The 26,515-nt window shown below is 55.2% G+C and overlaps 8 protein-coding genes across 8 annotated transcripts; 4 read left to right on the plus strand and 4 right to left on the minus strand.

Annotated features, from left to right (window-relative positions):
* Positions 1–4,947: 4,947 nt before the first annotated feature.
* Positions 4,948–7,733, plus strand: PG997_008251 (PHD-finger domain-containing protein; the record flags this gene model as incomplete). Its single annotated transcript, XM_066812566.1, has 2 exons — positions 4,948–6,362; positions 6,413–7,733. 2 exons carry the CDS (start codon positions 4,948–4,950, stop codon positions 7,731–7,733), a joined length of 2,736 nt encoding a protein of 911 aa, XP_066667908.1.
* Positions 7,734–9,048: 1,315 nt separating this feature from the next.
* PG997_008252 (uncharacterized protein) lies at positions 9,049–10,531 on the minus strand (the record flags this gene model as incomplete). The annotated part of the gene is made up of 2 exons (XM_066812567.1): positions 9,049–10,032; positions 10,112–10,531. 2 exons carry the CDS (start codon positions 10,529–10,531, stop codon positions 9,049–9,051), a joined length of 1,404 nt encoding a protein of 467 aa, XP_066667909.1.
* Positions 10,532–11,882: 1,351 nt separating this feature from the next.
* On the plus strand, positions 11,883–13,826 carry PG997_008253 (major facilitator superfamily transporter; the record flags this gene model as incomplete). Its single annotated transcript, XM_066812568.1, has 3 exons — positions 11,883–12,086; positions 12,145–12,762; positions 12,906–13,826. The coding sequence occupies 3 exons, from the start codon at positions 11,883–11,885 to the stop codon at positions 13,824–13,826; spliced, it is 1,743 nt and encodes a 580-aa protein (XP_066667910.1).
* A 72-nt stretch (positions 13,827–13,898) lies between these two features.
* PG997_008254 (uncharacterized protein) lies at positions 13,899–16,665 on the minus strand (the record flags this gene model as incomplete). The annotated part of the gene is made up of 4 exons (XM_066812569.1): positions 13,899–14,703; positions 14,784–15,498; positions 15,594–16,191; positions 16,513–16,665. 4 exons carry the CDS (start codon positions 16,663–16,665, stop codon positions 13,899–13,901), a joined length of 2,271 nt encoding a protein of 756 aa, XP_066667911.1.
* A 577-nt stretch (positions 16,666–17,242) lies between these two features.
* Positions 17,243–18,809, plus strand: PG997_008255 (8-amino-7-oxononanoate synthase; the record flags this gene model as incomplete). The annotated part of the gene is made up of 2 exons (XM_066812570.1): positions 17,243–18,167; positions 18,235–18,809. The coding sequence occupies 2 exons, from the start codon at positions 17,243–17,245 to the stop codon at positions 18,807–18,809; spliced, it is 1,500 nt and encodes a 499-aa protein (XP_066667912.1).
* Positions 18,810–19,627: 818 nt separating this feature from the next.
* PG997_008256 (uncharacterized protein) lies at positions 19,628–21,103 on the minus strand (the record flags this gene model as incomplete). Its single annotated transcript, XM_066812571.1, has 1 exon — positions 19,628–21,103. One exon carries the CDS (start codon positions 21,101–21,103, stop codon positions 19,628–19,630), a length of 1,476 nt encoding a protein of 491 aa, XP_066667913.1.
* Positions 21,104–22,030: 927 nt separating this feature from the next.
* On the minus strand, positions 22,031–23,969 carry PG997_008257 (glycoside hydrolase family 13 protein; the record flags this gene model as incomplete). Its single annotated transcript, XM_066812572.1, has 2 exons — positions 22,031–23,105; positions 23,173–23,969. 2 exons carry the CDS (start codon positions 23,967–23,969, stop codon positions 22,031–22,033), a joined length of 1,872 nt encoding a protein of 623 aa, XP_066667914.1.
* Positions 23,970–24,735: 766 nt separating this feature from the next.
* PG997_008258 (uncharacterized protein) lies at positions 24,736–26,464 on the plus strand (the record flags this gene model as incomplete). Its single annotated transcript, XM_066812573.1, has 2 exons — positions 24,736–25,243; positions 25,323–26,464. The coding sequence occupies 2 exons, from the start codon at positions 24,736–24,738 to the stop codon at positions 26,462–26,464; spliced, it is 1,650 nt and encodes a 549-aa protein (XP_066667915.1).
* Positions 26,465–26,515: the final 51 nt, after the last annotated feature.

The raw sequence follows: 26,515 nt of genomic DNA on the forward strand, positions 1-26,515 counted from the left end.
GAAGCTTCCTACAGTTGCGCTTCGACGTCCCTTTCCTGGGAAACATACCGTGGGTGAATGATGTAGTATGCGTTTATGTTTCTCAGCTACCGCAGCGCCGGTCAAGCGGCAACCCCAAACCATCATCAATGGACAAATACGTGCCAAACGTACCCGGTCTTCTAGACATGTTAAGCAGGAAGCTGACGACTTGAAACGAAACCCGATTATTGAAGAAAAGTAATCGGCCGGATAGAGGGGAGTTCGCAAAGCGACGGCGGATGACTGAGTCCAATGATGCCCCGTACTTGGACAGAATCAATGTCCACAAGGCTGCCTTAGTCGACCGCATTCCGCAACTGAGCCGGCGGATGCCACAAGTCAAATGTGGTGTCCATGAACCGCCTACATGCGTGAAACCGCTGATGATGTCCAGGTAGATCTTCTCCATAACGATGCGCGAAGCACCAGATCATGATGAAAAAAGAAAGGTTTAGGCATCAAAAATTCCACTGAATACGACCCCGAAGGATAGTATAGGAAGAACGAGTGCCCCGCTGTGCAATGGAGACTGCTCAACCTGGCCCAGGGAATACTTGATCTCCCCGAGCCCCAGCAAGGTAAGTATGAAGAAGAAAAGGGAAAGAAGGTTGAAAACGCTGGGGGAAAGGGCAAAATTTATAGCTATCCAGAAGCCCAGCTCGCAGCTGGCTGATTGTGGGCTTCGGCCTTGGCAATATTGATTCACATTGAATTCACTCTGAGACCCGCTAAAACCCTGCAGCTCTGAGACCTTTGCTTTTCTATTGGCCAGATCTTCTCAGCCCCTGCCTTTAGAGACCCATATATGAGTCCAAGTCTGATTACGACTGGTCAGATCTTTGAAGTGCCTAAGCCTAAGGCGGGAGGCATCTCCGGTAGTGGGCTAATGAATCTGGATGAAGACCACAGCAGCCAAGGACCTGTAGCTAAATTTGGCATTTGGTGTCAGTGAGTAGAAAATCAAACACACCTTCAAATGTACATGGTTCCTCGCTACTGCGCCACGAGAATGTGTACAGTACCTACCTAACGTATAAAGTAATGAAAACAATTGCATTAAAGCATTCCCGGATTTTGGTGCGCCTGTGTTGATACGCCGCTACGATACACCTGAAACAACTGAGGAAATAGATTCACGGGTTTGCATGGGGAAACGCTGCTGTCGCCTTCTGGACGACGCATAGCTGCAGAGCGAAGTGGGAGTTGGCAGAGCCGTAGGCAGACATACGCCCGTATGAACCTCAGCGAATAAGCAACCAGAGACAACTCGCGGCATTTTTTTGTGACCAGACCTTGAAACAACTATGTTAGGCCGGCGCACGTTAATGGCAGTTGACGCATGCTGGGTCTGTATGGGCCATACTATGTCGCGTCTCGGTGTCTTCGGGAATGGGGAGTATTGAACTTCCTAACGAGAAGCGAATCCTCGCTCACCCAGATCGCATCAGATACACCTCTCACTCTTATACTGCCCTCACTCACTCACGGGATCATCACATACCTATGAAATCGAAAAGCGCATTCCAAGCGATATCGTCTCGCTTATCTCTTACAGGGAGTAATGATGCATGACTACAATATGTTTTGAGTTCCCATGCTAAACATTATTTTGAGTCAAGGGCTCACTTGACATACCAACTTGAAATGTTCAACTGGGAAAGGACTTGTCTCGTGCCATGTGTTTTATGCCCGCCTGCTTGTTGGCACTTACTCCTCCCAAGGACTCGCAGCTGTGTGTACCTTGGGGACGTAGGACCGTAGGAGCGCTGTTTGGCAGCCTTAACAATTCTTGATGCTGGTTAGACTTTGATCAAACTCACGTTACCCTTGTGGCCTTTTGGCATTTGCGGTGTTTTTCTCATGAATTGTACCTGCAGCCTGTTCATTGTGTAGAGTCGACAAAACCATGGTATTCATCGTCACATCTGTTGATGATGAGCAAGTTCCCCAAACCCAAGAGCCAATGAGCATGATCATTTGCAGCTGTGATAATTTCGAGACAGTCCTGCGACAACGTGGGGCAACAGAACGACGGCAACCTCTCAAATCTCAACACGAGACTGAAGGTTTTCGTCTAACGAGAAACCCTAACTAACAGCTTAAGAACAACGGTTGACCTGACTTCCCCTCGGAGTGGCTCGTCAGAAGACTCCTGACTCCTGAGTCCTAACAGAACCGAGTCTCTGACACTGTGCTTTGCCTGCTTGTGACAGGATAAGCGGATCCCCGAAGGCACACCGATAGGTGAGAATTGCAGCTGGCAGGCTGGCAGTGCGCGGCGTTGCTGGGTGGAAGGAGGGGGTTTCCTTACCGTTGTCGACGGTTTCGTCATGACATAAAATGATCCGGGCAACTCCCAATATTAATATTACTGCCCGCTCATAACTACATGTATGAAGCCGGCGCACTCGAGAAAAAGATCCTCCAGCTGTTCCGCAATCGCCATTGCATCAACAGGGCGATCCTTATCAATCTCGCGGAGCGATTGTTACCGCCTCTATTATTAGAGGAACGCTTCTCCCTTTTTCATCATTCGAGCATGACAACCTCTCAGGCTCCAGCTCTTCAGCAGAAAAAAACAAACAAAACAAAAACAAGCCCATTTGTGCGTGGGCAACACCATCATCATCTTCTATCACTATTCCTGCAAAGGCAAACCCACAGCTTGCATGGCCGAAGTTTGATTCTGCTGTCCTCAGGCTACTGCTGCTCAGGCATTCGAACACCAGTCAATCAGGATTCCGCTCGCTCTGCAGGGGTGGGACCAGATGATCGACTCGAGAGCTCTTGCGCCCGTGGTGTGAAGCGGCCGACGTACACCAGACTCATTGCAGCCTAGCCGTCACCTGAAGGCTGGCTTGTGAGTGGCCACTACCTCCCATAATCCTGCATCCGCGCGATGCCGCGAGCGCCGCTGCTCGTGGATGAATCGCCCGAGTTTTTTCTTATCCCAAACCAAACCCCTCGTTTCCTTCGTTGCTTGATCCTGGGCGGCTGCTTATGCCTAGTGGCTGGCTCGGAGGGTGGTACAGTACGACTACGAGCAGGCATACATCCTTTGCTTTGTACTCGGGGGCGCAAAAGTGTCACCTCCCAGCTGTCCCCCTCCAGCCCAGAGCAAACCTGCCAACCTGCTGCTGCCTGCTTGTCTTGTCACCCTTCCACCCTCTCCCTACCGCCATGTTGCATCGCAACTTGAGGTAAATGGAGCAAGTTTGCCTGGCATCAACAACTTCTCACTAGAACAGAGCAAGAACAAAAAAAAGACCACACATCTACGTAGGTGAGTAAGAAGGTGACTCTTTATTTTTATTTTTGTTTTCCGTTTTCTCCTTTCCCATTTGTTCTACATTCCCAAGTCGCCATCATAGACTTGTCTTTCTTTTCAGCACACAGCAAGCCCCCTCATTGGTATTTTTGCTCTCTTGCTTGGTCCAAACCAAGAGAGAGAAGCAGGAGGCGAGTTATGCCTGGGGGACGGGAAATGGGACTGTGCATCCAAACAGGCGGCGCGAGCCACGCTAGCAGCCACTGGCAGTTGCCATCTGAGTGTTGAGCTGCCCTGCTCGCTTTCCCGCCTTCCGACTGGTAGGTATTTTCACTTTTCTTACAGCACGCTGCTCTCTCTCTCGATGGCACCAGGCCTAATCGGGATGCGTTCACAACCAAGTACGGTTGCACCTCTTGTTTCCTTTCCTGTCCCTGAGGTCTCTCCCTCTCCTCAGTGTTCCAGTCCCGGTCCCAGGCCCAGGCCCAGTCCCAGTCTCAAGGTCCCAGTCCTTCCCGGCCTGGGACAGCCAGCCAGCAGTCGGTCACAACCAAGTTAGGTGTGTTGGATCTACTTGGCGAGATGCCCAGGCTTACTTACCTTGCGTTACCTGCCTGTACATTATTACCTACAAGGACACCTGAGGACCTAGGTAGGTTAACGGCATGCCCACGCTGTTAGACGCTGCTGAACGCTGGGTGGTGCTGTTGCAGTGGGTGGTGCTGGTGCTGGTGCTGGCACACCTGCACACCTAGTGGTGCTTTCCCTCTCCCTCTCCTTCTCTTCTCGCACTCTGGTGTTTCTGTCTTCTCCCTCCCTCTCTCTCTCTCTCTCTTCTCGGCTGGCTCCTGCTAGGCCCAGTCAGTCCAATCCCAGTCTCCGCTTCCCAATCCCAATCTCTCGCTTCCCCTCTCAGCAACGCAAGTCTTTTCCTTGCCCACCTTCAATCCTCTCATGCCCCCCCAGTCCCCATCTGTACTCACCTACGCCTTCTCGTCAATCCCTACTACTCCCCCAAACACACATTTCTCTTTATTATCTTTCCAAGACAGACTCGACGCGCCGCTGTCCCTAACGGCTTTCCCCCTTCGAATTGAAACTCTTACATGCATTCATCTCTTCCCGGATCCACACTCGAAGTCTATTCCTCGAAAGGCGCGCAACCTTTTCCTCTCGCCCGTTCCACGTCTCAACCGAATCAGCCTTCACTCGCAACCATCCGCGATCGAATTCCAATTCTCGGGTCGACCATCGCCACGACATTCGCGCTCGACTTCTTCTGGCGAAACCGTGTTCAGGCGACCCTGCTCTATTGTCGGGTCTGCTTTATTTCGCCAGAACTCTCCGGCGCCACGACGTGTCCTTTGTCTGTAGGATAGCGGCCTTTTCGATCTCGAATCCACCGTGAGGGTATTGTCAACCTCGACCTCGAGCGGATGAGAGGGAACCACAGCTTGCTACGAGAGACTGGCAAGTTTAGCGCACGACTGTAGCCGACTTCATCATTCAAGTTTGGTTTGCACTGCATTCTGTGCCTTGGTCGCGCCACTACACGACGGGCTTCGTCATGACAATCCGACTCCTCCAATAGGCTCCCCTCCTCCAACAACCTCGATACACTCGCGACTCCTCCACCTCGCGAGGTGTCCTGTTAGATTATGACAGAAAAGCTCCATCTACTACAAACCCACCTCGTGGCTCCGAGTCAGACCACCCTCCTCAGTCCCAAGTCAACGCCAGCCTTGTTACACCATGTCCCCAGCAAGGCCGAGACGGTCGAGGAAGAACCGTATACGATCAAGTGTATCTGCGGTTTTGCTGACGATGACGGGAACACGATATACTGCGAAACATGCGATACCTGGCAGCACATCGAATGTTTCTACCCACATAATATCGAGGACGCGTACGCAGAGGACTTTGCCCATTCCTGTGCCGATTGCAAACCTCGGCCGCTTAACCCCCATCATGCCCATGAGCGTCAGAGGCAACGGCGTACCAAGGTCAACACTGAGGAAGTTCCCGAAAGAAAACCCAAGCGACCCCCGTCCAAGACCCACAAGAAGAGATCGAAGCCGACCGATCTTCAACTGAATGGCCATAGCGGTTCGGATTCCACTATCAAGCAACCCCACGACTCACATCACAAGAAGTCCAAGAGCACGCATCGGCCAAATCATTCGATCAGTTCACAACCTGCGAAGCGCAGTCCTTCCGAAAGCCAGAAGAATGTTAATCCTCATAGACATCCCCCAAGTCCTGCCACCACACCACCGGACCTTCCAGCCGATTTCGAAATCCATGAATACTCCAGTGGGTTCCTCTCCTTGTACAACGACGACCGCGACATGCAAATTGTGCAAACAAACTCATTCGCCAGTTTACCCATTTCGAATGCTCTGTCGCTCTGGACACGCGATCACGACAAATTACGGCACGAAACCGGCTGCGAATATGACGAAGTCTTTCAAAATCTTCCCGGCAACATAGATACCGTCAAAATGACACCTGTCGTAGAGCAAAAGAAGCACATAGTGGCACCCGACACGGTGTTGCATTGGCGTTATCTCTCAACACCCCATGCTATTGACAAGGACATTCCCTTGATCGAGCTCAATGGTCAGATCGGTATACAGAAGGAATACTGTGAGGATCCGGGGAACCGGTGGGCGGAACTGAGCTCGCCGCTTCCATTCGTCTTCTTCCACCCGGATCTCCCCCTCTACATTGACACTCGCAAAGAAGGTTCACTTGCCCGTTATGTGCGGAGGAGTTGCAAACCCAACGCCGTGTTAGATACGTATTTGTCGGGGGGCTCCGAATATCATTTCTGGTTGGTCAGCGACCGCAACATCGCCCCGAATGAACAGATAACCATACCTTGGGACTTCCGCCTGCCCAAACCCGATAGCGTTCGCATGTTGAGACTTCTTGGACTTCGCAATGAAGAAGCACATCACCAACCAGAGTTTGATCCCAATCAAATGGAATACTACCAGCACATTGCGTCGTGGCTTTACCAAATTCTTTCGGAATATGGGGGCTGTGCGTGCGACCTTGGTCCCGAATGCGCGTTTGCTCGATTTCACCGCACTTTCATAACCAGGTCACACTCGCGGTCAGTTTCCGGGAGCAAAAAAAGCCACGCAAGCCTAAGACGCATGCTGTCTCCCCCACCAGCGCCGGAAACCCTGCAAACAGTCGCGCCCCTAGTGAGGGACATTTGGACGACGGAGGCGATAATGACTCAGGATCTTCCCGCAGCAAACCTCCAAGTCGGGACATGACTCCCGCACGACAAGGCTCTTTCGACACTTTAGGTATACTCACGGAGCCTACTGATAGGGACAAACGGAAAGTCGCTATGGTTGAAGATTCTTTTCGGCGGATGGAGCAACAGCAGCCCGCTCGGAAGAAGAAGCGCACATCAGATGGCAACACCTCTTCCGGAACGACCAAAGCCAGATCTAGCAAATCACACAGCCAGGGCCCCAATGGCACCAGCGAGCGTCGGTACGTTGATGCTGGCACCAACCGCAGTATGTCAGGTTCTCCGTCGAGTTCTGTTTCGCCGCACACGACAAGCCGTGGGAGGCCACAGTCATCGACGCATCATTGGCCTTCTCAATCGGGTCGTTCATCTGAAGGCCCCCAGCCCGAGTATCGGGATGCTTCGGTACAAACAGACCACGTGGATGGAGAATGGTTCAGCCCGCAACGCGAAGTTCCCAAACCGAAGAAGCGAATCGTGTCTTTATCCAAGCGCTTGCTTGAAAGTCGCCACCGTCTCCGTGCGGACGGCGAGGAGCGCCGAGGAAGTCTAGCGGCGTCACCTACTTCTGTCACATCGGCAATGGTGAAAATGGACCTCGAATCTCCCTCGTTGAAGCAAACCGCAAGATTCCCTTCTCCCGAAGCCGTGAAAGAGGCCAGCTTGCCAGTCGCGCCACATCACGCTGAAGTCGCCGTCACCGACATAGCCATGGTCGATGCACCACCAGTTTCCCCTACAGACAGAAGGCCATCCCTGGTCACCACAGCGTCAAGTACAAGTCCTGCATCCAATACCAAATCACCCGATTTGCGAGTCCAAATGCCACCACCTTCGATGTTCCACGCATCCAGCGTGTCAGCCTCTCCCAACACTCCCGCGTCCACGGCTGGGGTCATTGTACAATCACCTTTCCCGAGTAGTTTGCCAAATCCTTTCGGTCAAGCATCACTCAACGGCACCACCGCGCAACCAAGCCCGGTGAAGAAGAAGCTCAGTTTGAGCGATTATACAAAGAGTCGAATGAACAAGGCGGCGGCGGCGGCAGCAGCAGCGAAACCGACCGAGATATCGCTTAAGCCACTCACAGTGCCTGAGGGATCAAAATCTCCTTCAAGCGCCGATGTGGCCATGCTGGATTGCCCTGCTGCGGACAAATCAGCAGAGGCGTAACAAAAACGTGGCGCAATATTACGTTGGAGCCAATAATTCGGAGGTTCTATGTAATATATAGAGATGGTTGTCAGATGTGCCAGCCAGAGTTTCAAGTTGAACCGAGGCGTGTTCAATATCATATGGGTCCAAGCCGCGGATTTACTCGTGATCCTATGACGGATTTGGACTGGTTGATGGCGTTTTATGATGTTCGTCTGTACGTTGCGCGGCGTTTGGGGGTTTTTATCGGTCACTATAACGGTCATGGCCACAGGGTTGGTCGGTTCATGGGATCCTGTCAGAGGGTCATCAGGGGGGGTTTTAAAACAGTTCCTACGTGGAAATTCCTATCATTGGCGGACTTTTCCTTTTTCACGTTTTATAGCCACGACTGTGCTCGGCTCGGCATGACATCTCGGAGTTGACGTTGCAGGTAGCTGAAGTGCGAGCGACGAAAAGCTTGATTTCTTATCTTGTTCTACATCCCCTTTTCCTAATCGGAAGGACGAATGATGAGAGTACATGGAAAGAAAGGCCAAACGAAAGAAGTGTTTTTTTTCTTCTTCAAACATGTCCAGGTAAAGACAAACCTTGTACGATTATGTTGAAGGTGAAGAGGGAAAGGGCGTGGAGGGGTGAAAACAGCCACCCTTTGTTTTCATTTTCTCTCATGCAATCAGACGAGGGTGGAAAGAAGTGGGAGAGAGTGGGAGAGAGATCATCGCTCAAGATTAGCCAGCCAGCTATTAGCTTTTACAGTACCAACCCAGTTTGCATCACCCCAATGCCGGCCTTTTGAAGGCAGGCCATGAGGAGATGCAATAAAGAAAGAGTATCAAGTTCATAATGATGTTTTCAATTCTTGTTGATTGTTTACTCACGAGTTCTGAGTGAGCTAAGTTGCAGCCCGCATCTCGAAGTTTGTAGACAATCCCTGGATAGGGGAAATCATCAAGTCAGCCAAGTTATCCAGGTGGAGTATTATTTTGGTCCATAATCTTTCTCTATGCATTTGTATTTTAAGGGAGGCTCGGTTCTTGTAGCTATCTCCCACGTCCGAATATACCATTAGCAACTACCAACATGTTTGCGGCTTAATAGCAACATATCCGTTGAAGTCAATTGCAAAAGGATTTGTAGTCTCTCAAGGCACCACCTGGCCTCGAGGGAAGGGGTATCTTTATGGCTTCTTCTGGGCTTCTGGGTGGTTCTATGTACAACAAAAGCCCAATGCAATCACTAGCAGCAGTATGTGGCTGCCCAACTGTTTCATCCAGGCGCATCCAGGCGCTTCGTAACGGGGGCAAGCGAGACTTCAGGATATGGCGCGTCCCTACACAGCGCTTCCGAGGTCCCAGTTATCCGCCCTGAAAACCAGCAGGGCAAGCTTGTGCCGGACGAACAGGCCGAACAGGCCTACCGCGACCTGCATCGCGGTGATCTCCCAGGCAAGGCGGTCTTCTCGCAACGGGCCTCGCCACACCAGCCACAGGTTCAGAATGGTGAAATTGCTCGTCTCGAGGATCCGGCCGGTGTCCTTGTCCTTGGTGACGCGCAGCAGCTTCAGCGAGGCGAGCAGCTCCAAGGCATCTTTGATGAGGGGTTTCGGCTGCTTATCTTCCCATTTCGTGACGCTCGGCTCTAGGAGCCCGGACCGCGCATTGAAGTGCGGCAAGCGGTGACGCGGGCAAGGAATCAAGCCGAAGAGCTGGGGTACGCTGTAGAGGAAGTTGAAGATTTGCGGGATCAGTAGCAGAATCAAGGTCTTGGAGAAGTGGCCTAGAATGGAGACCATGACGAAGACCATGCCGGCAAAGTAGCAGTACGTGTCGCCCACAAACACGCGTGCAGGGTATTTGTTGTGCATCCAGAGCGCAAAGGACACGCCCAAGAAGGGCAGCAGGAAATAGAGCGAGAATAGGTGCGAATCGGTCGCGGGATGCGGGTATGGGGTGATTAGGTAGAGTACGTCGTTAAAGGCCAAGAGGAGGGCGATGACGATAGACTGCGAAACCTCGATGCCATTGATACCGGCCAGGATATTGATACTATTCGGGCTGAAGATACAGAAGGCGGCCATGTAGGCATAGTAGAGGAATCCCAGGTCGAGCAATTCGCGGCCAACATAGGGCTGGAGGAATGTAGGTAGTACGATCGAGGTGACGCCGAAGTCGATGAAGTAAACGACGAGGAGGGGGATCGAGGCGAAGGCGGGAATGAAGAACTTGTGCCGCCAGCGGATGTCGAAGAGATCGTCGCCAATACCGAGGATGGTGATGAATTGCAGAGAGATGATGGCTGCAAGATACGAAGCAAGCTGCGATGATGATAACAGATATGATTAGCGAGACGCAGGGGGGCTGTCGCGAGTGACGGTGACAGTGACGGTGACGTACCTTGGTATGGGGGAATTTGTGTAGCAGGCGACCCTTCTGGACATAGTCGAGGTTCATGACCACATCGCGGTTTCCACCACCACTAGTAGCGAGCACGATGTCCTTGTAGAAAGGAAAGGGGATGAAGACGATGATGATGAGCAGGTAGACGACAGCACAGATGGCGCCCATGCACTCGGGGAGCATGTCCTTGTTGTTCAGCTTGGCCATGTCCCTGCCGCGCAGACCGGCTTTGATGAAGGTCGGGCCCAGCCAACGGATCATGGCATAGCTGGCAGCAAAGCCCAGGCCGCTGAGGGCCAGAGATGCGATCAGGGCGCCTGCTCCCTCGCCCGAGAATGTATTGGCCAAGATGGTTGCGCAGGCCAGCGACAGGGCGGCGAGGCTCAGGGACTCGGATCGCGAAAGTTGGCTCGACATGTTGGAGGCGGGCGAGAGGAGGCGCGACGAGGAGGAGGATCGAATCGATGGGCGTCGGTTGGTTATGGACTGGACGACACGGCACAGTATGGCCGAGGTCAGATGTGCTTCATGCCTTGGTGTGTTCAGTCGGCGCGTGTGAACATGCCTCTCCTCTTGCTGGGAATGGGGGTGTTGTGCTGGTGAAGGGGGTAGGTAGACAGAGCCGACCAACTTGGTATCCGTTCACATGTGTTCGATAAGTGATTGTATTGAACGCTTTTCTTTTTTGCGATGCGTGTCCTCAAAAGGCAGAACGCGCCTGCCGATTGTTGCAAGGATGCTGTCATGCTAAGCCTGGGATAGTGGATACTCCGAGGTTTAGCGTCTGTTAGCGCCATCAGTGGAGATATTCAAGATAGAGCTAAGCACTAAGCTCCTTGCCGTGGATACTACGGTTAGTGGTTAGTGCTACATTAAGTACCTTGGGTAGGTAGGCAAGGAGGGATCGGTGACGATGATGATGAGGGGCTGGTTGGCTATCCGCGGGGTTGTTAGTCTTTCCGTCCGGGTATGTACGTAGTTGTGCCTATCTACTACTAGATACATACAATCCTACAGTACTACCTAGGCTATGGAAGAGATCACTGAGTTTTATTATTGTTATAAATATTATGTATTTTCCTTTGACCACGGACTAAGCGTGTGTCTAGACAGTTCGCGCACATTGGTTCACCGTTCACCACTCCAGGTCCCAACCAGCCGGATCTTGGGGTCCCGCCGGGCTGGGTATAAAAGCGAGATGGATGCACGGCCTGATTGCATAATTCCTTAGTGATCGCCAGTCTTGCACCACCGTGGTTCACATTTTCCGCATCCGACCCCTTCGTGCCGCATCATCCCGCCTCACGCCAGCCAATGGCAGCATGCCTCTACCAAGACCCCATACCCCCCCTTTACGCGATACTTCACCACCGTGCTGATTATTTCCGGCTTCGTTTGTCCCGCCCCTTCGTCACCCCCTACCGCCCAAAATCATAATGCAGTCCGTTGACCATCATCCTGGCCTGCTTGCCTGCCCTTCGCGCCTTCGCGCCTTCGGCGTATAAATCCACTCCCTTCCTCGCTCCTCTCCACCCCGGGTCACTTTTCGCTTGGAAAGCAGAGCTGGACAATATGTTTGCTGTGTTGACTTGCTTTGCTTAGCGCCGAGCAGCAGCAGCACCCCCGCCCGATCTGAAGGAATCCAGAACCCCTGAGACATTGTACCTGTTCTTTGGGGCTGAGTGATTCAAGCCCGTCTATCACTTAACACCTCCATTGGATAATCCTATACTTGGTCAATCGCATCGCATGCAGTCGCAACGAGAATATGGCTCGGAACCCCGATATCGAGAAAGCTGGGGAACAGTCCAGGGCATCAGGGACTGCTGATGGCTCTGACATGTTCTCAGCGAATGAGTCGGCCTCGGTGGAAGGCTCAAGTACCGACGATAAGGCAGGAGAGAAGCGCGTAGAGGGAGTTGGTCAGGAGGGCAACGCTTCCATAGCATCTGGATATCCGGACAGCGACCAGGTAAGGTCCCATTTCCATTCCCCATTCAAACACTGCCCGTCTTACGAAAAGTACGCAGTATGATGAGATAGCGCCGGTTGCTTCGCACGCAAGCCAGGCGAGCAGGCGAAGCAGGTTCTCCCGGATCCTCAGCAAGAAGAGCAGCAAGAAGGATGAGCTGCCTCCGACCCTGTTGCCCCTGACCGACCTCGACCGAGGCGTCATCGGGTGGGACGGCCAAGACGACCCCAAGCACCCGCAAAACTTCTCCCGGAGCCGGCAATACTGGATCATCATCCTGCTCGCCCTCGTGACCTTCATGACGCCCCTGGCCTCCTCCATCCTCGCGCCGGGCATCGAGTACTACAGCGCCGAGTTCGGCAACCCGAGCACCACGCTGGGCGCCATGCCCGTGAGCATCTACCTGCTTGGGTACGCTATTGGACCCCTGTTCCTCTCGCCGCTGTCGGAGATCTATGGGCGCTTCATCGTCTTGTCGTGCTCCAATGTCTTCTTCTGCATCTGGTTCATTGGCACCGGTCTGGCGCCTAACCTGGCATCACTCATCATCTTCCGGCTTCTGAACGGCATTGGCGGAAGCGCCACGCTGACTCTTGGTGGCAGCGTCATCGCTGATGTCTTCCCGGTTGAAAGGCGAGGCTTTGCTATTTCGATTTGGACGATTGGTCCTACAATGGTAAGTCTTGAATCTTCTTCAACTTTGTTTACCTGTCATTGTATCCATTCTCGAGTGCTCCACATAAGGAGGTGCCAAGCAGGGTGATGGTGTCTGGCCATCCAGGAACACCGCCAAGCTAATCTCACTGTTTCTAAATAAAGGGACCATCATTGGGGCCTGTAATCGGCGCTTTCATCGCCAGTACGATTGGATGGAGATGGACGTCTTGGATCGTCATGATACCATCTACGGTAGCAACCGTATTACTCATCATCTTGCTGCCCGAGACGAACAGCCGGGTCCTGATGCGGCGCAAGGTCACCGCCCTCCGCAAAGAACTTAACCGGCCCGATCTTGTGTCCTGCTACGAGACCGAACAGAGCCGCACGCTCTCCAAGTGGGCCGTCATCCGGCAGGGCCTCACGCGGCCCCTCAAGTTCCTCTTCCTGTGCCCCATGATCGCCATCCTCTCGCTGTACATCTCCTTCGTCTACGGCACCATCTACCTCATGTACAACACGGTGGCGCCCGTCTTCGAGGGCCAGTACGGCTGGGGCACCGGCGTGTCCGGCCTACCCTTCCTGGCCATGGGCTTCGGGTACGGGGTCGGGCTCGTCACCTTCTCGTTTTGGTCGGACCGCGTCGTCGTGAGCCGCACGAAGCGCAACGGCGGCGTCTACGAGCCCGAGATGCGCCTGCCCATCATGCTGTGGTACGCCCTCGCCACCCCGCTCACCTTCTTCTGGTACGGCTGGTCGGCCCAGTACAAGACGCACTGGATCGTGCCCATCCTCGGACTCGCGCCCCTCGGCGTCGGCATGTTCGGCATCTACATGGCCGCCCAGGCCTACATTATCGACGCCTACCCCGTCTACGCGGCGAGCGGCCTCGCGGCCTTCGCCGTGCTCCGCAGCCTCACGGCGGCCTTCCTGCCGCTCGCGGGCACCGACCTGTTCGATCACCTGGGTCTGGGCTGGGGCAACAGTGTGCTCGGGTTCATCTGTCTGGCTATGATACCCATTCCTGTCTTGATTGGGAGGTTTGGGACCAAGATTCGGAAGAAGTATCCTTTGAAGATGTAGACACAAATATCATAGACGTTGCGTAGTTTCGTCCTTAAGAGGTTTTAGCTATTATATACAATCCAGCTCAACTCAAGACAAATGCCGCCTTAGCAGTTGCTCAATCTCCAGCACCACCTCTTGCCCCGTCGTCTGGCTGCCCATGAGATACAAGACGTTCCCCAAGACCCGGCTGTGCACGTTCCAGGGGTTTTGCGACGGGCCGTGGTTCGTAGCTCGAAGCGCATCGCGGAGCGCGACAGCGGCCGTGCTGGTGTATCCCGCGCCGCCCGGCGACTCGAGATGGATGGACAGGACGCTACCAAGCGCCCAGACGCCGGCCACGGACGGGCGACGCGACAGCCAGTCCACCGTCTGCGGCGACCAAATGGACCAACAAGAACGTGAGGCACGGTTGTTATTGCCCGCTGCGCCATCTTGTTGCCTGGCACCGTCGTCATCAGTCCCACCAACCCAGCCGCGTTGGAACGGAGCCCAGCGGCCGCTCGATTCCATGTTTTGCATCTGACGCAGGGACTCCAGTGCTACCTGGCAGCCGACTGGGTGAGCCGTGTAGCTGTGCCCGTGTAGCAGGGCGTCCGTCTTGTCGTCGCTGGAAAAGGTCCGGAAGATGCTTTCCGAAGCCAGCGTGGTGCAGAGCGGCACGAGCCCGCCGGTGAGCAGCTTGGCGTGGACGGAAACGTCGGCGTCGAGTCCCAGGAAGGAGGAGGCCGTGAACCGCCCCAGTCGGTACAGGCCGGTGAAGACCTCGTCGAAGATGACGGGGAGCCCCGTCCAATCGGTTCCGTTGCCGCTTGGCTGCCCGACGAACTCTGGGCTGAACAGGTGCTGCGACCGGCGAACCACATTCACCAGGGCTCGCTGGAAGAGGGGATCTCTGCAAGCATGGTCAGTCATCAGGGATCAGATGCCAACAAGAATGTGGTGATGAGAAGAAGAAGGGCTGCAGCCACTTACACGAGCACCATGCCGCCGGCGCCAAGGACTACAGGTTCCATCATGAGCGCCCCAAACTTCCTCCCCTTATCGAGGTGATGCCGCAGTACCGTTTCCACGTGCGCTTCATAGAGCAGGTGCTCGCCTCTGCCCTCTCGTGCGCGAAAGTCGAACACGTCTGTCAGAGACTCGGCATATATCTCGCCCGCCTCGCCAAATTCGGCGGGGATATTGACTCTCCATTTCCCCTCGCGGCAGATCACGCTGGGCGGCCTGAACCAGAGCCCCTTGCCCTCGTACCACTCGACCTTCTCGTTGTACGCGCTCGGGTCCGCGCAGTCCATGGCCCCGATCGTGTCGCCGTGGTACGCGCCCTCGAGCCCGACGATGCCGAGCTTCGAGTCCACGGCCCAGCCGTACCGCGTCCGCGCCGCCCGTAGCGCCATCTTGAGCGCTGTCTCGACGCCCGTGCTCCCGTCGTCCGAGTAGAAGACGCGGCTGAGTCTGTGGGTACCGCCGCCGCCGCCACGTCGCATGCCTTGGATAAGAGTCTCCGCCAGGGCCAGGGCCGGCTCGTGGATCGCTTCTGCGAACATGACGTGCCCGTAGCGGCCCGACGCGTACGCGGCCGCGAGCGTGAGCGAGGAGTTGGCGTGGCCGAGGCCTTGGGTCCACCAGGACGCGGAGCCGTCAAGGACGCCTGCAGGAGCGACTCCTTTTGAGTTGATGATGATGGCTTTTGCCGTTGGTGGGCTCCCTTGTGCTCTACTGGAGAATCATCCTCCTGGGGAATAGGCGGGCGCAGCGTCTGGAAGAAATCGCCATGGGCACTGTCGATCGCGATAATCTTGTCTGGCGACAGGAGCTTCTGCTGCGTGAAGGGCCACCATATCCTCTGGTGACCCTCGGACGCTAAGGACTCGAGGCGGGCCACGCGGGCCGAGTGGCTCCCGTCCAGATGTCCCAGCAAGCCCCGAACCGCATCGGAACGGCTCGTCTCCTCGTAGTACCGCCGCATGCTTTCCGCGTCCTCCTCGCTCCCGTGGGCCTCGCTCGGCGAGGGCGCAGGGACCGACACCACCGGCAGCCCGCGGTGCCTGTCGGCAAGATAGGTCCGGAGGTAGTCAGCGTTGCGGTACCGATCGTCCTCGAACAGCAGGACGGCCTCGACGTCGTACCCCCGCAGCGTCAGGGCCTCGAACGCCGAGATGGTCGTGGAGATGCCGCCCAGCTTGGCGTCGCCGACCAGCAGGACCGAGCAGCGCAGCGGCCGGTAGAGCTCGGCTTGGGACGTCCCGGAGGGCCCGGGCGAGTGTACGCCGCCGGCCGTCTCGATGAAGAACCAACCGTCGGGTGAGGTGCCGGATCCCGCCGCCTTGGCCAGATGAGAGTATATCGAGGACAAGAGATCCGCATCCCGGGGGACGGTCTTTGTTGCATGGGTGTTCTCTGTCAGCAATGCCATACGGGGAGAGGAGGCTCTCGAGGGATCTTCTTACATTGCCCACAGCCGCGGCATGTGGACTTATGGCCAAGTCATATTGATGCAATGTCGCACACGACACACCTCGCGTGTATTTTGTGATGTGGCTGCAGCATTTGTTACATTTTGGTTACCAATGATACCCCCGACTCGCAATGGATACAATCCTGATTACTCCTGAAACACGTCAGTCTTGATCCATTTAGTGGTGGCCTTCGTGCAACACCCACACTGTTCATCAGCTTCGTGTCCTGGCCCTGTCGATACCGGCTTCAAATAGCCTGTCAGCTCGTCCCGGTAAAGCCTCCTTGCGGCCTTGCACAGCGCCGTGGTGAAGATGGTCTTTCCGACATCGGTGTTGGCGCCATATATCTGATACACCCGCAGATTCCGCCAGAGCAGAGATGCAGAACGTGCCATGGTCTATCGTCGCGACGGCATGCCGTGCTGCGGTGCTGCTGCCGTTGTTGCAAAGACGATTGCAGCGTTCAAGGGTTATGCAGGGCGCGCGGCTTTTTATTTCTGCAACGGGGTTAACGGATGGCGTTACACCTGAGTAATCCAAGTTTGGCCTATAGTCCGCGGGGCTGCTGATCTACATCTGGCTGTCGTTACATAAGAGGCCGCTCTTGGGGCCCACTGCAATGAACATGCAGGAAACCATGGATGCGCGTTCAAGGCCCGAGGAGCCTAGATGGTCTCGGCTACTCCCAAACCGCCTCTGAATGGCCGGATGGGATGCAGCTGAAAGTGTTCGTTGCCCAATGGACCCCACTGATCTGCCGACCGGTGTGGACATCTCCGTCGCGAAGCCCCATAAGGAAGGTTGACGATAACCGATGTCCGGAGACAACAGCGCGACGGTCTGTAGAGGCATAAACCTTCTCGAGCAGTGGACGCATGTTACCACGTCACACATACTGGCGGCCCTCGAATGAAAAGAAGAAAGACGAGGAAGATTTTGGAAACCCATTGATACCCTGCAACGGCATGCAAAATGGGCCTGGAGGCGACGTTTGAGACGTTGCTAGCAAGACGCAATGATGCCGGGAGACTGAGGCAGCTGACCCTCAACCCTGCTGGCGCGGTGGACTTTTCTTCCAACGACTATCTATCATTCGCCGAGGACGCCGGGATCCAGCGGACCGTGCTAGCCAGACTCGAGCACCGCCTCGCCGCCACCACCACGACCACCACCACTGCGGCCAGGCCGGTAGCAGCAGCAGCCGCAGCAGCAGATGTATCGACACCAAACCAGAACCAGCCCCAGGACCAGGACCGACGACGCATACTCGGATCTGCGGGCTCGCGGCTCCTGGACGGGAACTCGGCGCTCGCCGAGGGCTTGGAGGACAAGATCGCCGCTTTCCACCGCGCGCCGGCGGCGCTCCTCTTCAACTCGGCCTACGACGCCAACGTGGGTCTGCTGAGCTGCGCGCCGCAGGCCGGTGACGTGGTCCTCCTGGACGAGGCCATCCACGCCAGCGTTCACGACGGCCTGCGGTTGAGTCGCGCGACTCAGTGCATCCCGTTCTCGCACGCATCGGTAGTAGGAGGGAGGAGGGACGGCTTGGATGGGAGCAGTAGTAGCAGCAGCACGGCTCAAGATCTTGGTGCCGTCTTGGGGCTGATCACGGCGGCGGGGTATCCCAATGCGGAGGAGATACGGGATGGTCGCTCCCACGTCTTCGTCTGCGTCGAGGGCGTGTACAGTATGGACGGAAGCGTGTTAAATATCGTGGATCTCGTCAATACGGTAAAGAAACACCTCCCGCGCGGAAACGGCTACATCATAATCGACGAGGCACACTCAACCGGGGTGCTGGGGCCCAGGGGCCGTGGGTTGGTTTGCCAACATGGCCTGGAGAAGGATATATGGGCTCGAGTCCACGGGTTTGGCAAAGCCATGGGATGCGCTGGAGGTAAGTAGACCTAAGAAACAGCCGACGCAGAGAAAGAGCTCAAGTGGCTGACATAGAAGTGACCTAGGCGTGGTTCTCTGCTCCCCTACCACCAGAGCCTACCTGATCAACTATGCCCGGACCTTCATATACACGACCTCGATGACGCTCACTTCTCTGATCTGCATCGACGCCGCTTACGACCACCTCGCCGGCGGTGGTTCTGACGAAGCCCACCGGCATCTGCGCCAGCTCACCGACTATGCGTACCAACTTCTTCGAGACATCTGCAGCCACTATGCACCGTCCTCCTCCTCTAACCTGGTCCGAGTCAGCAGCGATGACCCTGATTCTTCTTCTTCGGGATCACCCATCATGCCCATTTTCACGACCAAACCCCGCAGCCTGGCGTCGTTCTGCCAGCGCAGGGGATACATGGTGCGGCCCATCGTGGCGCCCACCGTCCCAGTCGGAACCGAGCGAGTCCGCCTTTGTCTCCATGCCAAAAACACCTTCGAGCAGGTCCATGGGCTCGGAGATGTTATTCAGCAATGGATCCGGGGCCAACAATCTGCTGCCGCCGCCAAAGAGGGCCGAAGAGAAGGAGTTGGACTTGCAAGATCCACTAACGGCGTCGCGCGACTGGGCAAACCACGGCTATAGTAATTGTAATACTAGCATTAAACCCTCCTCCCTTTCATGGTTCCCAGTGTGCTATCATTACTCTTGAACCGTATCAAGATTTGTGACTGTGATGTGGTGAAAGGCGACGCGGATTCGTCCATACAACATACCCTGGCGAGGCTACGATTGAGCGCGCTTGCCGAAGGCATCCAAGACTCACATAAAAATTGATCTACCAGGCCGTATCGATGTACGACCGATAGCCCAGTGTACGTAGGGGCAGCTGCGTGTCCGTGACGCCGGCGTCTTTGCTTACCAGCGTCTCGTAATCGTCGAACCCTTTCGCGATGAAAGCGATTATGGCCAGGGTTAACTCTTCTTGGTTACCCGCGTTAACTCGGGTTTTGATTTAAATTCGAACTACCTCCTGCTAGATCGATTAAATGAAGCCATGTGCACTCTTTTCTGGCGTTGTCCTGGGGTTAAAGCGGATGCAACTTTGAATGCAGCGTAGATCTGAGCTTTGATGGCAGGTTTCGAGATTCAATTCAGCAGTCAAGATATCTGGTATATTCTGCTGATATGACTTAACGCCCGAGTCCGCGAGTACGTTTGTGACAATTATCCAACAAAGTCTCCAACAAACTTGGTTGATTCGTTTCCCCCTCTCCCTTGTTCTCAACCATCACTAAATGGATCAATATCCATGGTGTCAAGGCCTGGCAAAGCGGTCAATAAGTGCTTATCGAGAAGCTTCGAGTATATTTTGTTGCCCCCAGGTAGTCGATGGATGCGATGCCTCAAATACCGTATGTGCTCGACTGCGTCATGCCGATCAGAATCTACCGGGATACGGGCTACGACGTTAATCGCAGCCGAGGTGACATCGAAGAGTTTCTCGGTAAATCCGCCGCCATGGACGGCGAGGCATTCCAGGTCAAGCCCCTGATACTCGCAACCACGTCCCGGGCTATATCCAGTGGGTACTGGTAGGTGTAATTGGCCGGCACTAGCTCAGTGCCTGGGAGATCTTCCGAAAGATGTCCTAGGCGGAGGCGAACTTGCCACAAGATGGCGCGTAGCCACAGTTGCGTGACCCCAAGGTTCGCGATTTGTGTATCTTGTAGTGACGAAAGGGGTGTTAGACTCAAAGCACCGCATATCTTGGCCTCGATATCGTCCAGAGCGCCGGGGGAGTGCGGACTTGACAGATTCTCGCCGTTATATGTCGCTATGAACGACGTATCCAAGGGGCGAAACAGTGCAATCAAACATTCAAATCCAGCAAGAGCCTGCGGGTCGTGGGTCCCGAGAATAGCCGAGTCCACAGGAGGGGACGATAGGGTAATCTGCAGTGTGATAGGACGCCGGTATCTGATGGCATGAGAGCGCTCAGAGACGGCTAATACCCAATATAGTCTCCCGGCGAGTGTCCGACAAGGCTCTTGGAACATGTCCAGGTCCAGTAGAAGAAATAGGGTGGTTGTCTCGCGAAGGAAGAAGAAAGCCTGGCTGTGATGAAGAAGAGCGGCATGGCATGCATAGATGAAGAAGGTGAATAGCACGTGCTCGAGAGTGGGATTTGAGCGTCTCGCCAAGTTGCGATGAGCAGCAAGAGCCTCCTCTAAAAGTGTCCATCCGTAGGCGGCATTGTTGTCCACGCCCACCACATGGGAGAATCGCCGGCTGCCGGGCTCTTCGACTTGAATGAAGACCATGGCGCACATACCAACCAGGACACAATAGGCCTCGACGCCGGACTCGGATGAGTCAGTGATCCTTCTTCGGAGAGACTCGACGTAACCCAGGGAGAGGATGGGTATGGTCGGGCAGAGTCGTGCGAAAAAGCGGTCGATGCAATGGTCGACGACATAGCTAGGCATCAAACTCCGATGTCTCTGGAAGGACTCGCGTGGGAAACTGGTGAATGCTTGTGGCGATATGGGCAGGTCCAAAGACGAAATGATGGGCAGGCCGACGACAGGGGAGAGCAGGGGTGGGCTGGTAGCGGAACTGTCGTCTGGGTCGGGAATATGGAGCTTGGCGGATTGGGCCTTGCCAGCCGCGGCAACACATTGGTCTCCCAAGCCGACCTTGATGCAGCGCTGGCAAGGCCGCGACTCGCTGCATCCCTTTTGCAAGCGTCGGCAGCGCAGGCAGGCACGCGAGACCTGGGCTCGCTTCGCTCTCTTGGAAACTCGCTGCTTCATCTGTTGGGGCGGCGTCTGGCTGTCATCGTCGACAGCAGCGGTTGAGGATTCCGAGGCATATGACTGTGGATCCGGTGGTGAATCCCCGTGCCCGCTCCCGCTCCCTCTTGTGCAATCCGACATGTTGGAACCAGAGTGGGAAAACGGGTTTGGCTATGGCGTTTGTTTGGGCCAGGTGAGAGAGAGGAACGGAGGCATGATGGTAGCCCCGAAAAGCAATGCTTCTGCTATTTACTTACGTAGTTGCCGCAATAGTTTGAGACCTCCTTTGTGGTGTAGCCCAAGTAAGTAAGCAGTACGTGGTGGAATCGACGATGTTGCGTCCTGGTCAATCGAAATATGATGCACGCACGACGCTCGGGTTTGGGTGCTTTATTCGGCGAGCTTGGGTACTTATTTGCGGGGGTACTGATGCAATTTCGCGCTATAATGCATAAGAGGCTATTATAGTGACATGCCAGGTACTCAATTGACAGGAGGTTTGATCTGGGGTAACATGGAGGGAGGGAGGGCGAGGCAGGGACCGACCAGGTAGTTAAGCCAGGTAGTGAAAGTAGACCTGCGGCTCTCGCTCGCACGCACACCACACCCAGCAAACAGAACCTGCTCCTTCGGCCCGAAAGGAAACTGGGGAGTGGGAAAAGGGTTGGGAAATGGAAGGGAAAATCAAGGAATCCATCCAGAGAACATTTGATTCAATACTTGCCTCGGTGGCCAGTTACTTACTTGCATGTACTTTTCTCCGGGCCTCTGCTGTTTTGTTTCTTCTTCTTTATATATTTTATATTTCATGAATATTGTATACATAATGCATTAACTGTATGAGATGCAAGCGACTTCTGATGTGTGTACCCATGGTTAAGCCCTACCTCGAAATATGTAAAGTGCGTGTACGTATATATATGTAAGTAACCAAGGAAAATATGTACAGGACGATGCCTCGGGAAAGAAGGGGACTCGGAATTTCCCGTTCGACACGACCCAACCCACCCATCCAGATGCATACTTACTTAAGTAGGTACCTATGTATGAAAGACTAGAACCTCGCCCTCAAAAATTGACGTACACCCTTCCTTCCCATGCCTGCAGATCCTCCCCCAGACGCCCTGGCCTCTCAGCAGCTGCGGTAGTGACGAGGAGCCTGGCCTGCTCCTCCCCGCAGTCCAGCAGATGGAGTACGTCGACTTGTTTCTGTACTTGCTCGGACCAGTTCATCACCACCAACGCTCTCTTTTTACCAGTCGAGGTGGCCCCGTGCTCAGCCACCGGGACGTTGCATTCCTTCATGTACACGTACCGCTTTTCGTCCTGCTCTTCCAGGTGTCGAAATGCACCGAAGACGAACACGTCTGCGTGCTGCTTTCTCAGCCTCAGCGCCTTCTTCCAGAACTCCAACACACTCTCTGGGTCGCCGCTCTGCTTCCGCACATTGATCTTGGGAAATTCATCATGGACTCTCATCCACGGATGGTCTGACGTTGTGAACCCGGCATTCTTCGCTTGCCCGTCCCATTGGAACGGCAGTCTGGCGTGATCTCTCCCCAGGATCTGGAGGCCATGCATCGTGTCTGCCAATCGCTGCTTATCTCCACTGCGCACTGCATCTCCATGGAAATTTTGGCTCTCCACGTCTTTGTATTCGTCGATGCCCCAATCACGTGGCATATTGACCATGCCGATCTCCTGTCCCTGATACAAGAACAGAGTCCCCGTGAGCGTGGCTTGCCACAATGCGAGTGTCTTGGCGCTAGTGGCCCAGAGCTCGGGGGTGCTGACATTCCCGAATCGATTCACGGCACGCCCGTTATCATGATTCTCGCAAAAGACCGTAGTCCAGCCATCGGTGCCCTCAATAAAGGTCTGGAATTGTGCCACATGACTCTTGAGTCTTGATAGCGCGTATGGCTGGTAGATATACTTGGGCCCAAAGCCACCACCCGTGCCCAGGCGGATCATGCTGAACTCGAACACCATGTCGAGCTCCTGTGCCGCGGCGCTTACGTAGGGCAGGACATCTGACGGCCCTGCCATGTTAGAGAGCTCGCCGACACTAACGGCTCCATATGGAGCAAGAGCTTTTCGGTTCATCTCATGAATAAACTCGTGAATACGCGGTCCATTACACCTACAAGGGTCAAAGTCAGTTCCTTGCTAACGACTGACTCTCGGTCCACGCCAGATTGGAGACTTACCACATCTCCGGGGCAGGCTGGCTTTCCCACCTCGGATCTGTTACGGGTGCATCGGCGTACTCTGTGCGTTTCGAGTACTTGTTCACAGTGTCGATCCGGAACCCATCCACGCCTTTGTCCAGCCAAAACCGCATAGTATCCTGATAGATGGCTTCCCGACACTCGTCATTCTCCCAGTTGAGGTCGGGCTGGTCTGACGCATAGAGATGCAAGTAGTACTCCTGCGTCGTCTCGTCCCAAGTCCATGTTGGACAAGCAAAGTAGCCCCGCCAGTTAGTAGGGGCTAATCGCTGGCCTTGGGAATCATAGCGTGCAGGTTTCCATATGTACCAGTCACGCTTTGGGTTGTCCTTGCTGGACCGTGACTCTTTAAACCATGCATGCTCTACACTGGTGTGGTTCACGACCAGGTCCAGGATTAACTTCATGCCGCGCTCGTGGCACTGCCGAGTCAATGTTTCGACATCCTCGACGGTACCATAGGGCGGGTAGATGGCCTGATAGTCTGACACATCGTAGCCCATGTCTTTTTGTGGGCTGTCGAAGACTGGCGACAGCCACACGCAGTCGACCCCTAGGTTGACAAGGTAGTCGAGCTCCGAGATGAGGCCCGGGATATCTCCCCATCCGTCCCCATTCGAGTCCTTGAAAGAGGCCGGATAAACCTGGTAGAAAACGGCGGATTTCCACCACGGCTCTTTCCCGATGAGGCGGACACCATTCTGCTGTGTGGTATGGGGGTAGCCATTGCAGGTACCGCTACTGCCAGTCACAGTATCTGCGATCCTTTGGGACATAATTCCACCGCGGGCTTTTCGGTCCTTTTTGATGTCACCTACATCCAAGCGAGGGGTTGCTAGCAGGCGGCCGGGAGCTGAATGGCTGCTGCCTTTTGCTTGGCCGTCGACCCTCCAAGAACTGGTCCTCGTCTTGGAAGCGCGACGCGAAGGTGTTGTTAGACGCAAGATAACTCGAGTGATGACCTATTCGAGTCACGAACATTGTGTCGTTGCGAACCAGTTCCAATTTAACGATGGTCAATTGAGCCTCACCCTCGCCAAGATGTTTTAGCTGGATAAAACAGGACACAACTCCGCATAACCCCGACTCCGACAGCCTGAACGGCCGCCGGCCAATGACATGGGCAAAACTCCGCGTCCCCTGTCCAGGGCAACATCGCGTCCGAGCTCACTACCACCCCAAGAAATTCAGATAAACAAGCCGACAAGCCGACCCCAGATTTATCCCCCGCAACGCAAGGCGATGCGGAGGGTGCTACTGAAGCCTGGGCCGGCCCTTTAGGGGGCCTTTGCGGTCATTCGATGGGAAACACACCTTGCCACATCTGGCCATTGTTCGGGTTGCACAATTATGCACCCGGGACTTCTACCAAAAGTGAAATATCCTTTCATCATAACTACAAATAGGCCCGATGCCGTTGCTCTAGCTCTCGGGGATCTAGTCTGACAGCAGCAATCTTCCACCCGGCGAACGCCTAACTGCTTTGTCTCTTTGCTACGACCCTACCTAAGAGCGCCAGGATACCAATCTCCTCGGCGCGTCATGTCAGGTGCTAGCGACCAGCCACAGGTCGGCAATGGAGACCATGGTGTGGCAGACTCCAAAGGTATGGTCAGCTCGGACACCACCATGCTGGCCTCGGACGCCAAGCACGCGGCCGATGCCGAGCAGCAGATGAGCTTGTGGGCGGCGATGAAGCTCTACCCGAAAGCCATTGGATGGTCTGTCCTTCTCTCTTCGACTCTGATCATGGAGGGCTATGACTTGGCTCTGCTGGGCTCGCTCTACGCCTCGACCCCCTTCAACGAAAAGTACGGGACATACGACGCGAAGAGTGAAAAATACGCCTTGTCGGCAGCATGGCAGTCCGGACTGTCCAACGGCGCGCGAGCCGGCGAGATCATTGGCTTGATACTCGCAGGCTGGACGGCTGATCGATATGGATACAAAGCCACGACCATGCTCAACCTGGTTCTCATGATCTTATTCATATTTGTGCTGTTCTTTGCTCCCAATGTGCAAGTGTTGGTGGTAGGGGAGGTACTGTGTGGTAAGTTTCCTTACCCCTCCTTCTGTTGGTGTCGACCCAACAACAATGTGGACGCGTGGAGCCAACATCCGATGATCAGGGATACCGTGGGGTGCTTTCCAGTCTGTCACACCGGCCTACGCCTCGGAAGTCGCTCCGGTAGTGCTACGCCCTTACCTGACGACCTTCATTAACATGTGCTGGGTCATCGGGCAATTCTTTGCCGCCGCCGTCAACAAGGGTTCGGTGGGCCGCACAGATGAGTGGGCCTACAGGATCCCTTTCGGAGTCCAGTGGGTGTGGCCCATTCCCATCCTAGCTGGGCTTGTCTTTGCCCCGGAGAGCCCCTGGTGGCATGTTCGGCACGGCAACCGTGATGCCGCGAGGGCCAGCCTTTTGCGACTCACGAGCCCCGCCGACGAAAAGTTCAATGTGGATGAGACCATCGCCATGATCGAGCATACCAACGCCTTGGAGCAGGACCTACGCGCCGGTACCACCTTCCGCGACTGTTTCAAGGGCGTCGATCTGCGTCGGACCGAGATCGTGGTCTGCATCTGGCTCGTGCAGACGCTCAGTGGGCAGAATCTGATGGGCTACTTCGCCTACTTCCTGACCCAAGCCGGCATGGACGCATCAAACTCCTTTTCGTTGTCCATGGGCCAATACGCCCTCGGGATGGTCGGCACCGCCGGCTCCTGGTTCCTTATGGCGCGTGTGGGCCGCCGTCGCATCCACTTCGGCGGCGTGTGCGCCCAGTTCCTCCTCCTCGTCATCGTGGGCTCCCTCGCCTTCTCGGGCACCGAGGCCTCCGTCTGGGCCATCGGCGCCCTGCTCATCGTCTTCACCTTTGTGTACGACTTCACCGTCGGCCCGGTCACGTACTCGCTCATCTCGGAGCTGTCGAGCACCCGGCTCAAGGCCAAGACCATCGTGCTGGCCCGCGCCGGCTACAACGCCAGCAACATCTTCGTCAACGTCATGACCAACTACCAGCTCAGCTCCACGGCCTGGAACTGGGGCGCCAAGGCGGCCTACTTCTGGGCCGGCACCTGCCTCATCAGCACCATCTGGGTCTTCTTCCGGCTGCCCGAGCCCAAGGGGCGCGCGTACGCGGAGCTGGACCTGCTGTTCGAGCATGGGGTGCCGGCGCGTAAGTTTGCGCGGACGGGGATCGACCCGTATGCGGATAGATTGGGGAATGCCAAGACCAGCTCGACTATTGAGAAGTCGAAGGAGTAATGACAGGATACTACGTGGTGTGATCTTTCGGTTCGGTAATGATAATGTGAA

The sequence above is a fragment of the Apiospora hydei genome (assembly GCF_038363865.1).
Source record: "Apiospora hydei strain CBS 114990 chromosome Unknown utg000006l_segment0_segment0, whole genome shotgun sequence".
NCBI classification, from domain to species: Eukaryota; Fungi; Ascomycota; class Sordariomycetes; order Amphisphaeriales; family Apiosporaceae; genus Apiospora; species Apiospora hydei.